We start from the raw sequence: 12,213 nt of genomic DNA, 5'->3' as shown, positions 1-12,213 counted from the left end.
ATCTTTACAAATATTAATCACGGAAGCATCTTCTTCTGGAACTAAACTTTGTTTCTTGAGTGTCAGGGACAGACTTGATGACAAGGGAGATAATTTCTTTCCAATGTTTTTTAGCATGGTTGGAGAGTAAAGCTGTGCCTAATAGGGCCTGTTAGTTCTGAAGGCATTTACTCTTCAGGAATATTGAGTTTATCATCTGAGTTAATCGGCTTTGTGGGTGTAAAAGAAAACTCGTCTTAGATCTTTAATAAGCAGTACAAATGGACCCAAGCCTCAGGTAATTTGTAGGCTATTGGCACGTTAAATGAAAGTGGCTTGTTAGCAATATTTAAATCACTGATTTGTATGAACTGCGGATGTTAATGGCCTCGGATATTGATCACATTGTTACCTCTTCCCCATAGGAAACCCAGTAGAGTTGAAGCTGACTCAAGGTCAGGAGGTTTTACAGTTACTTCCAAAATGAACTCAAGAAAGATGACAACTTTAATTGTAAAGCTTAACTGAGAATATAAGATGGAAGAAATAGGTAAATGGGAACAGTGGAAAAATTTATATTCTTAAGTATCTATTGGAGGGAATCCACCACAATTTCAGTGAGGTTCTATGAGATTGAAGGTAAATTTACATTTTATTTCATAATCTGACTGAATTTACTATATGGCCCCAGTGTTTTGATTTCCCGCTTTCTCAACTGTGCCGACTACAATGAATTCATTACATGGCTGCGCCTGCTGCTTTCTGTTTCCGTATCCTGTTAAACTACCAAGCCCTCAGATCAGTCCATCGGCAAGTTTTGTGTAGTGTGGGAGCTCTTTACTTGGGGCTCTATGGCCCCAGCTTCATGGGTCCACTGACTGCTTAAAATAGAACGTGGGAATCTGTGTGTGCATTTTTCTAGGAAGCAGGTTTTGTAGCTTTCACCAGATTCTTAAAGGGATCTGTGACTTCCCAAAAGCCAAAGAATCCCTAGTCAAGCGAAAAGCGGATACTGAAAGAATTACCAGGAGGTGTGGTTTCTCCAGCAGTGTTGTCTTCCACACTGTAAATTTTTGCATCCATTCTCCACTGCAGCTCTTAGGAAGGCAGAAATCATCTCCGTTTTACGGAGGAGAAAACACCCAGAGCTAGAGAAACAGCCAACACCAAAATCTAGCTTTCCTGGATCCTGATCCATTTTCTTTCTGCCTCTACTCAAAAACAGTGGACCAAACGGAAGGTAATTTGGTATTTGGATAATAACCCGTTAATTGTAGCACCTTCCAATCCACGTGCTTTGCTTTACATTGGGGTGTTTTTTTATTTTGGGGGGTTTTCTTTGTTTTTGGGGGGTTTTTTTGGCGTTTTTTTCCCCTTGGTTTCCTGAAACCTTATCATCTCTGAATTCTTTGTTTTTAAACCAAAGCTTCAAAGATAGGGAGGATTATTGAGTCTTTATTGATTGGTTTGAAACTTTTGAGACCCTCTGACCTGTTTTCCAGCATGTGGACATTGTAAAACATCCTTTTATTACTAAAACTTGAGTTTGTTTCAATGAAATTAGTAGTTTGGTGCAGTTGAAAGAGCATTACACTGGGAATGAGAGAACTTCGGATCTTGTCTTGACTTTGTATAATCTCAGGCAGATTATTTTACCTCTCTTCAGTCAGGTATTCTCGGGATTGGGTGAGATATATAGGAATGACCCAGCTTTTTAAAACTATATTTACCCGTTCCTGTTTCCCTCCCCAAGAATGTAGTTGTGCATCATCTCCCACTTCCACTCCGCCGCTGCCACCGCCACCATCATCATCATCATCAGGAATAAGCCATTATGTGTGTTATGACCCTCAGGTGTGCTGAGATTGAAAAAGCTTGAGTACTATTGATCTCAAAGCTCCCTTCTTGCTCTTCTAGCTCTTTTTACTCAAGGTTCATCGAACGTGAGTTAAACACAAGCCAGTGTGAGAGCTGCAAATATTAGCTTCTCAGCATACGATATTGGGGGAAAATGTCACCTGGTACTCTAAGGGACATAGGAGATAATCAGTATATGTGGTTTCTTAGCTATTGGTCAGGAATTACTGTTTTCGTCCCTTTTCCTCACAGATCACTATAATTTGGAGGCCCTCCCCAGTATAGTACACATTCAGCCTTGCTCCCCTGCAGTCGACACACTACTGTTGGTAACATGCAAGAACCTGTCATAATTAGCAAAGCTGGTATTCCATGAGGACAAGAGCTAGCTCTGATTCTGCTCGCCATTGTATCACAGCCAAAGTACCTGGTTCATAGTAACCATTCAATACATTTTTAGTGGGTGACTGAATAAACAGATGAATTTGGGGAAAATAACATACAGCCAAAAAGCTGTTCTGTTGACTTTAGCATATCCTAGTTGCTAAATACAGAAACAGAGACAAGAGAAGTTTCTGGAAATCTTTTTGGGTGGTGAGAAGTGAATGGTTGAGCCCAAAGCTGGTTTGGGATTTGTTGGGACCACCTTCTTAGATTTTAACTATGGCAAAATAAATCAGGTAGTACCCTCTCTGAGTGAGAATTATGTTGAAAGAATTTGGTTGAAGTTTAATCAGAATATTTGGGTAATGACGTATTCCATTACTTATTTTCTGATCCACTGATGAGGAAGCAGGAAAAAGCTTTGTTTTGTCCCCTTATTGGAAAGCTCTTTAACATATAAGCCCATTTTCCTGTCCAAGTAAGATTTAGTGAACCAAATTGTAATGACTCCATATTTTATAGAGTCTCAGGATTTATCGCAAACATAATTATATGGTGCATTATGGATGTACTAATAGAAGATTAAGGAGACTGGGAGGAAAGTTGCAGAGACCCAGAGTGGCCTTATGAGTAGGTGGAATAGATGGTAACCCACATAGTTTGATTTGAGAGTGGCTGAGAAGGCTCCTTTTTCTAGAAATATCTCGCCTCTGGATTGTTCCAGTACTTGAAATTCCACTGTTTAGACTCTGGATTAAGGAGTTATCCCTGTTCAAGAGTCCTCTGTTAAAAGGTAACTATTCTTAAGAGAGCTAACTCATTATTAACCTGAATGACATCACTGGATGATGAAAGATGTTTGCTGGATAAGAAAGGTCACAGAACAGCTACCTTTTGAAAGGGTGGCAAGGACAGAGATAGGGCCTGTAATGACTCCTGCCTGAGGGATGCAGACCTGAGTGGGTCACTGAGCTAGTAGGCACATGAGAATCCTGGGTGTTAGGAAAATAAGGCACCAGAAGGCTAGCAAGGGCACTGAAAGGAGAGATCCAAAGATGCCTCAGATTGTCCTCACCTCCTTCCCCACCTTGCCCAGCTATAGTTTCTGCATGGGCAACAAGGACTCTATACCTGTAAATCCAGACCTTTCCCTCCATTCCTGTCAAATTCATTATGCTGATTTCAGGTCAACTTCCAGGCTATCAAGATCATTTTGAGTCATGATTCTGTCATACAGCATAGTTGCCATTCCCTCCCAGGAGCAAGACGTCCACAGATTAATTGTGTTGTGTGTTTTTATCTAAGTCACTGGTTCTTAATCTTGGATTCAAGGGGGTCTGTGATTTATCTAAAACCGTACCTGACACTTGTGTGTATAAGCATTTTTCTTTGGTGAGGGGTCCAGAGTTGTCAGCAGATTCCAAGGTGATCCATGACCTCAAAAAAGGTTAAAAACCACTGATCTAACTATTACTCTTTTGAACAGAACAGTGCTAAGAAGGACAGAGTTCTCTAAGACCACCAAGAAGACCTTCCTTCCTGCTCAGCACTGATCATCAGAAATTTTGGGGTGTTGTTGTTGAGTCTCTTTTCTTGTGATTTGCTTCTATCATAAAAATGGAAGAGAAAAGTAAATTCCAGCTACTTTGGCATTCTGGTAATTGAGATTTTTACACTGTTGGTATTTATTTTTTAACCTCTAAATATTAGGTCATTCTTCATCATTTTTCTTCCTGAACCCATTAGACACCATATATCATATTATATTTAGTCTGAATTGAATTATAGACGCTTCAAAAATCCCCACCATTGGCTGAAAATGAACACATCAAAGAAAATGCATAAGAGAAAGCTTGCTATCTCTTCTTTCCATGGCTCTGGACAAATGTAATATAAATTTGAATTTCAGTCTATCCTAAAACCTACAGAGACTCTACACCTCAATCAGTATGGGTATGATCTCTACAGAAAGGGCTTCACAGTTTAAGAAAATCCTCTACATGAAAACCTGGATCTGATAAGTTAGAGATTCATTACTTCATTTAAAAAGGATTCAACTCAGGGCCAGCCCACTGGCCCAGAGGTTAAGTTCACATGCTCCACTTGGGCAGCCCAGGGTTCACCAGTTCAGATCCCGGGTGAAGCCCTGCACGCCATTTGTCAAGCCATGCTGTGGCAGTGTCCCACATATAAAATAGAGGAAGATGGGCACAGATGTTACCTCAGGGCCATTCTTCCTCACCAAAAAGAGGAGGATTGGCAGTGGATGTTAGCTCAGGGCTAATCTTCCTCAAAAAAAAAAAAAGGATTCAACTTAGAAGGAAGTCAGATACAAAAAAGTACGTACTGCATGATCCCATTTATATGAAGGTCAAGAAAAGGCAAAGCTAATCTCTAGTGATGGAAAACAAATCAGTGGTTACCTAGGTCCAGGGTGATGATGGCATTGCACAGAGGGGCAAAGGGAACATTTTGGGGTAATGGAAATGCTCCACTTAGATTGTTTTGGTGGTTTTATAGGTATATACATCTATCAATACTCATCAAATTGTACACTTAAAGTAGGTGCAGTTTATTGGATATAATTTATTGTATGTCAATAAAGTTGTTTATAAAAGATTTACGTAGGAGTCATTAAAATAAGATTTTATTAAGTATTATTTATTGAACCTTAAAATAAGATTTAAAATCTGATTGATTACACAAATGAAAAAGTCTACCTGTGAATTTTTTCAAGGTGGGATGTGAGTGAAATATGATCAATGCAAAAGCTTTTTAACAGGTGAAGAGGTGATTTCAATGTATTTTAGTTAATAATTAGCATTTATACAAGAATGATATCTATTAATGTGGAATATACCAACAGTAAAACAGATTTAATTATTAGTTCAGATTATCTCAAATAAATCTTAAGTGTTTTTTTAGAACAGTTTCCTAATCTGGCCCTTCCAAAGTAGATAGCATCGGACACAGTGATAACATAATAGCTCATTCAAAGCTAAATTGTACATCACCTATGATGTCAACATTTTGTATTCACTGAAGGAAAACTGTATTTGGAATTGTTTGCCTGTACATTATTTTTCACTTAAAAATGGATTATTTAAAAAATTTGTTATGCTCAGATATTGAATAGCAGGGCGGTTCCTTGGGAAATCTAATGTGATAAATGAAGCATTAATTTTAAGACCTAGTTTTAAATGCTATGTGCCAATTAATATGTACTCTTTACATTTTCTCCTCTGCAATTTTCAAAGAACTTCTTTCTAATCTATGAGATAATGCTGGTGAATTCTTTTCTTAGTGGTCAATGTGAAACTGAATAGGGAAGCCCCGACAACTAATCCTAGAAAATAATATTGAATACAATTAATGCCACCTAATCAAGTGTGCATGTGGAATGTAACAAAGAGTAGCTAAAAATAGAGAAATAAAATTTTCTGAAATATGACACAGGTGGTGGTGTAAAACACTTTCAACTGGGTGAGAAATCACACAGCTTGTCATTAGTTATGCTTACATGTTAGTACAATTGTAAGTACTCTATACTGGTAATACAGGAACTCTTGCATTTATTTAGCAGTTATCTTGACCTGTTTATTTTGGATGGTTGGTAGGAACACCTTGTTAGAAGAGGGTTGGTCAGAACGGAGGGAGGTGGTGGGAGACTGGTTAGGTCAACTAAATTCCAAATGCCAGTAACGGGTTCCTTAGTAATGACTACTGTACTTATGTTACCAGCCTACTTCTTATTCCCTCTCTTTTCCTCGTCACAAAAGGGTTCAACTACAATCCCGGGCTCCAGCTCCGTCTCTGGCTCCGGCTCCGGCTCTGGCTCCAGATGGATCTCAATCTCAGGCACAGGGACAAGCTCAGGTCCTGCGGTAGGCTCCGGGACAGGCTCTGGGACAGGCTCAGGCTCAGGGATAGGCTCATGATCCAGCCCCAGGATGGTATCAGGGTCAGTCTCATGGGTGGAAACTGGCAGAGTCGCTTCTAGTTGGACAGCATCTTCATTTGGCATTGTTTCACACTCTGTGCTTTGGTTTATCATTCTCATTGGTCTGCAGGAAGAAGGCCCAGGGAAGAACAAGTTAGGGTTTGACATTTCATGTAGAGCCATAGACTCTGTAGCTTCAGTGATCATAGGTCCCAGTCTGCTCAGGACCTCTGTGATTTCTGATATTCTGACTCACTGTCAGACCGCATGCCTCCATTTTGGGTGCAGAAAGGTTAGGTCTCGACAATATGATAAGAGTTCGAGAGAGACAAACCAGTGTATAAAAGGTGAGAAAACTGATGTCAGGATGAAAGGGTCTAAAGATCTAATAAGGTCTTTGAGGGCCAAATCCATGGCTCTGGCGCATCTCTAACTCCCACTCTATCTAACACAATACTTGGCACCTGATTAGTACCCAATACATGGTTGTGGAAGCATAGAAATGGAGGGATGAACAAATGGATGAGTGTGATATACGTTCAAGAAGAAATAGAGTGTTCAAGAGCATGGGCTCCAGGAAGGGCTGCATTCTGACTTCCGTGGGCCCTAGGTACTTTTGCCTCTCTGGGCACCTCGTTCCATAAAAAATATTAAAAAATCTATTTTATGACTGTTGGTAGAAAGACAAGTATATTATTATGATATATTAAAACATTTTCTTAGACCTAAAAGGGTCGTCGTGGCAGTTAAATGAGTTGATATACATATAGTGCTTAGAACAGTCTGGCACACAGCGCTCAGTTAATGGTAACCATCGTCATTTTATGAAAGCAGTGAGAGTGAGCAGAAAGATACCTCTGATATCTGATGCTAGAAAGGAGTGCTTAGGAAGAGCTGACTGAAAGAGCTATGCCTGAGAAATGGCTGTATTCAAGTGAAGACAACAAAATAAGGTCTTACTCAAGTTCTGGGTTGGTTTTAGAATTTCTCTTCCTCTCCTTCCCCTTTCCCTTTGCCTTTGCCTTGCTCCTTGCGAAGCACACAATAGAGGTGATAATGGCAGCACCTACAAGGGTACCCACCAAGGCCCCAACAATGATTCCAACTTCTGGATCTGGAGGATACAAGCAACTGGTTAGTAAAGTGGAACATATTGCCTGCCTCATACATGTGTATTTGTGAGCAGTGGGGAATATTTGAAGCATTTTTATAGTGGGAAAGTGACTTGTATAGGTTGGGAGCATGGAAACCTCTAAAACTCTGCCAGTGGACTCATATTGGGAGAAGAAAGATGACTGGCTCAATTATGTAGCCTAGCCATTCACATTTACACACATAAAGAAGTTTGCCAACTTGGGGGAGGTGGGGTTGCTTTTGAAATGGGGTTTAGAGAAGTGAGTCTTCAGTGGACATTTGCTTGGTTAGTGAAAGAGACACCTTAAACTGCCATCTGGACACCAGAGAAATGACCTCTGTTCTAGGCAGGAACATTTTGCCAGGCTTTCCCAGACCATAGGTGAAGTAGATCCCTAAAAACCTTCTCTCCCACAGACTCCGTGTTCACCAAGGAGCCTCATGCATTCTGGCCACTGGAAAGGGATACTCCCACTTCCGTAAACAGGCATCTGGTTTGTTAGATCAGTCTATGGAGAAACTTAATGAGTGCGAGATGATCCAGCTGAGACCAGACCTTCAAGCACTGAGATATTGTCCCTGAGAGATCATGTCTGGGGTCCAGGTGGGCCCATCCCCACCCACTTCCCCTCACATAAGGATGGATATCTTATATTTTGAGAGTACTTGGATTGCCTGATTATTATTTGAACTTTTTATGATTAAAGGAATACATGTGCGTAATTTAGAAAGTCAAACAGTTTTACTAGACTTCTAATAAAAAAACAGCAGTCCCTTTCCCCACTCTCCCCCATCTCTGAGTCCCGTTCACTAGAGGCAACCACTCTTAACTCTTGTTTTTTAATCCTCTGGTATTTGCCCCCATGTTTCTATTATACTTGTTCTAATATGTCCTGCCTTTTCCAATTTTCGTCATTTTCCATTGACTTCCTACTCTGGAAGTTGAAGATTTAACTCTTACACCACCCCCTCACACCCCGCCACATTCTCCTAATAAAGTTAGAATGCAAGTCATAGTTAAATCAAAGTTTGCAGTATTATGACGATCTAAATATTATTCACAGCTGCAGAACGTAGTATATATTATGATTCTTTCTTGGACAGCATTTAAAAATATTCCCCGAGGCTAATAATTGCCTCATTTGGGGATTTTTTTTTTTTTGGATATATTATCACTAATCCCGCAAATGTCCAGCAAAACTGTTAAACTTGCTTCAGTAGATTTAAACACGTCAAATAAACTATTGGTTTCTTATGGGCTTTTTTTTCCCCTGGAGACATCCCTCTGGAGTCCTCCATCCTCCTCCCTCAGCACGAGCTGGTTGCCCTCCTAAGCCCGCTGTTCTGCTGTCATCCTTCAACTTCCTTTCACCTTCATCCCTATTTTACAGATAAAGAAACAGGCTTGGCAAGTTCCTTCAAGATCCAGCTCAAATAGCACTTCATTGGTAAAGCTGGCCTTGGTTCTATAAGCATCATCAATTATTTCTTTGTTGGTGTCCTGTAGACCCTGTGCAGACCTCTATTAGAGCATTTAACACATTTTACTGTTTGTCCCTCTAGCTAAACTGTGAGCTCCTTAAGTGTAAGACATATATCTTATTAATCTCTATATCTCCATCACCTCCGACAGTCCCTGGCATATGGTGGATATTCAATGAATGTTTGAGGAAGGGAAGGAGGGAGGCAGAGAGGACGGAGGAAGCTAAATGCCAAAAGCATTGGAAAGAGAATTCAAAGGAAGTGAGGCTCAAGTGCAAATTCTAGGAGTCTCTACATCTGCAGCATGACAGTACTTCCAGAAAAGCAAAAAGGGATTGGGGAAGATTTAGAGAAAAAGGACAGAAATGATCAAAGGACTTGGGGTAGAATGGGACCACAGAAAAGGACAGACCAAAAAGATGGGGTTTCTTTCCTTTGAATAGAAAATAGCTGAAAGAAATATGAGAATGAAGGAGCAACCTGGAGTTGGAAAATGTTTGATTCAGAACAAACAAAAGGAAGAAAGCTCAGCTTCATAGGAGAGCAATGATCCAATGAAACTGGTCCCCCCTGGATATGGTATATAATAAAACCACAGATTCAAAGTAAGTTAGAAAAAAATGAATAGATGACATGATCCTAAATGTTACTAAGTGGTCCTTGAGAGGTGTGGCAAGATATCCCTTGTGAGATCTTGCCCCTGATTGGCCCAATTTGACAATTCCAGGCCCTCCAGTCTATGCTCAGTAACTAAGCACCTTTGAACCGGAAGGTTGAGATTTAGAGGCATTCTGGTTCTGCTAGTTACTAAATGGATGACCTTGAGCAAGTCACTTACCTCCCTGAACTTCAGTTTCCTTTTCAGTAAAATAAGGCTAACAATATATTCTGCCTCCTAGACAGACAGGGTGGTTTTAGGACTGAGTAAGATAATGCTCACAGCACTCAGCCAAGTGTCTGGCACATCTTTTGTGCTCCACAAATATCAGCTACTGTGACTGTATGTATGAGTGTTATTATTACTACTATTATTAGAGGCAGATCTTAACACATTAGTTAACAACTGGAAAGTTTGTGAGCTCCATGTTTGACATAGATTGCTGCATACAGATGCTGGATTTACCAACAGCATCATAAAGAAAATTCAGCCTGGTACTATCAATGAGGCTGTTGTTTTATTTATTAAATAGTAATACCTACTTCCTAGAGATTTTGTGAAGGTTAAACAAATTAATTTTTGTAAACAATTTAGGGCAGTGTGTGGCAAACATTACATATTATGTAAGCATTCGATATTAGAATGGTCATTCATCATATCAACCTATACATAAAGCAGAAAAATCTCCAGAGAGACAGGAGGATTAACCAGGAATCCTAATTAATTTACTTGGCTGGCAGGCCAGGATACTTGACTTAAGGAGAAACTGTCTAAGTTGTATGATCAACTCACGTGAAGAAGTTAGATCAATTTCACAGGAACTATTGCCAAGGATGTTGATAGCAGTGCACTGGTAATAACCTTGTTCAAAATTGGTCAGATTTCCAATGACTAAAATTCCAGTGGCTGGGTCTGTCAAAACGAAGAAATAGACTGAAATCTTTTATGTTGGTACAAAACATGTTGATGTAGTAGATCATTCAGTGCCCACCCACTTCCTTACATTGGCTTCCCTTTCTTGAGATGTCCAGGGTCCAACTAGACCCCTTGAGACTGTTCCATACGTCGCCCATGTGGGACTATGCCTATTCCCTCCATACCCACCACCTCTGAGCCAAAAACAGGCTTGATTTGTAGAAGTCAGGGAGAAGACCAGACCACAATCATCTTGTTGGGAGCTAGACTTCTTTTTTCATCCCCCTCCCAGAAAAATAGAAGATTGAGCTCTAAGGACGAGCAGCCAGCCACACACACATACCGTCAGACCCACACCAGGTCTTGCCAGGGGCTGCTGAGGGATATACTTACTGAAGCTTTCTTTCACTGGGACGATGTCTCTTCCTTCAAGTCTATACCAGTAGTACACAGGGGAAGGTGTTCCAAGCACGGAGAGACAAGAAAGAGATATAGGATGGCCAGTTTCTGGTATTCCCTGGATGCTGCAAAAGGGCTTAGAAGGTTTGACTGTAAGGCAATGACAAAGAGTAAAAAATCCTGCATAATGAATGGCAGTCTGTAAGAACTGTAGTCACTTCCTCACTTTCATTTTGTAGAATGTGTGCTTATTAAAAAAAAAACACAAAACTTTAAAAACTTATTTTGACAGTTTTCTGATTGTACCACCAGGTGGGAGTAGAGCACTTCAGGTGCAAGGACCTTCCAGTCACCAGGCTATTGAGATTCTAGTGGCATCTCTTCTGTCTGCCTCCTCCCCAGAGTCATAACCATGAATTTCTGCATTGTCTTAAAATATGCTTTTCATAAAAACAGCCAAATGTAAGCAAACACTAAATGACTAGAAACATAGTTTGTACTTTTCAAGCACAGTTTTAAAGGAAAATAGAACCCTTAAATACTTTGAGATAAACTGTTATTTATTCTTTTAAAAAATTTGTTTTATTCATGCCATATTTTTCTTTTCCTTTACGGGTCATTTTCTGGCATTTATTCTTCTGGGGGTGACACAAAGATTGGAGGGTTGGAATTTGCCTGTCTCCCTCATCAGTAGGGGAAGACCAATTTGAAGAGGGTGTGCTACACCACGCTGAAATCTTTGTTCATCTTTCACTCCACAAGTGTTAATTTGAGTGCCTTCGGTATTCCCAGCACTGCACCAGCCATCAGAAATTGAAAAGTAATTCTGAAGCGGGGTGGGGGAGTGGTGAGAGATGAGGCTAGAGAGCAGCAAAGGCAGTAGCTGGGAGACTTTGCATTTCACGTATTTAATACTGACAGCAGGAGGACATCAGCAGGCATTTAAGTAGGGGAGGGACAATTGTCACTGAAATGTTTGAGATGGATAGCTCTGACACCAGGGGTGCCTGAACCAAGAGAGAGAAGGAGACAGAGTCAAGAGGTATTCAGGAAGTAGAATGGACAGGACTTGGTGACCAAATAGATAAGTAGTTTGTGAAGAGGGTGCGGTCAATGATGACTCCCAGGTTTCTGATTTGGACAGCTAAGTACATAATTTTGCCATCCCCTGAGATAAAGCACACAGGAGCAGGAGCAGGTTTGCAGGAAGGAGTGAGGAGGAGGATGGGGCGACGATAAGGTCAGTTTGGGACATACTGAGTTTTAGCTGCTTATCAAACATGTCAGTGGAGAAGTCCTGTGGGAAACTGAGAATCTGATCTCCTCATTCATCTTATTGCTCACAGCTTATTCTAACCCTAGTCTTACAGATAATGATCTGGATTTTGATACTTACCAACTCACCTTATCTTAATTTGGATATACAACCCTCCAAAGGCGTAGGTTCTCTAACTTAGGCTGGTTA

The 12,213-nt window shown here is 40.5% G+C and overlaps 1 protein-coding gene across 2 annotated transcripts in view; it reads right to left on the bottom strand.

The window, feature by feature from the left end:
• Positions 1 to 4,860: 4,860 nt before the first annotated feature.
• VSIG1 (V-set and immunoglobulin domain containing 1) overlaps positions 4,861 to 12,213 on the bottom strand; it is a 30,864-nt gene continuing 23,511 nt past the window's right edge. For both annotated transcript variants that reach the window (XM_005614401.4, XM_070256868.1), the window contains 4 exons: positions 10,743 to 10,898; positions 10,227 to 10,346; positions 7,121 to 7,274; positions 4,861 to 6,284 (listed from right to left, as the gene is read on the bottom strand). In XM_005614401.4, the coding sequence (XP_005614458.2) occupies positions 5,963 to 6,284; positions 7,121 to 7,274; positions 10,227 to 10,346; positions 10,743 to 10,898 (752 nt within the window). In that variant the 3' untranslated portion in view covers positions 4,861 to 5,962. The remainder of the gene's footprint in view (positions 6,285 to 7,120; positions 7,275 to 10,226; positions 10,347 to 10,742; positions 10,899 to 12,213) is intronic.

This window comes from Equus caballus, chromosome X, assembly GCF_041296265.1.
Source record: "Equus caballus isolate H_3958 breed thoroughbred chromosome X, TB-T2T, whole genome shotgun sequence".
NCBI classification, from domain to species: Eukaryota; Metazoa; Chordata; class Mammalia; order Perissodactyla; family Equidae; genus Equus; species Equus caballus.
This window is presented reverse-complemented; position numbering and strand designations above follow the sequence as displayed.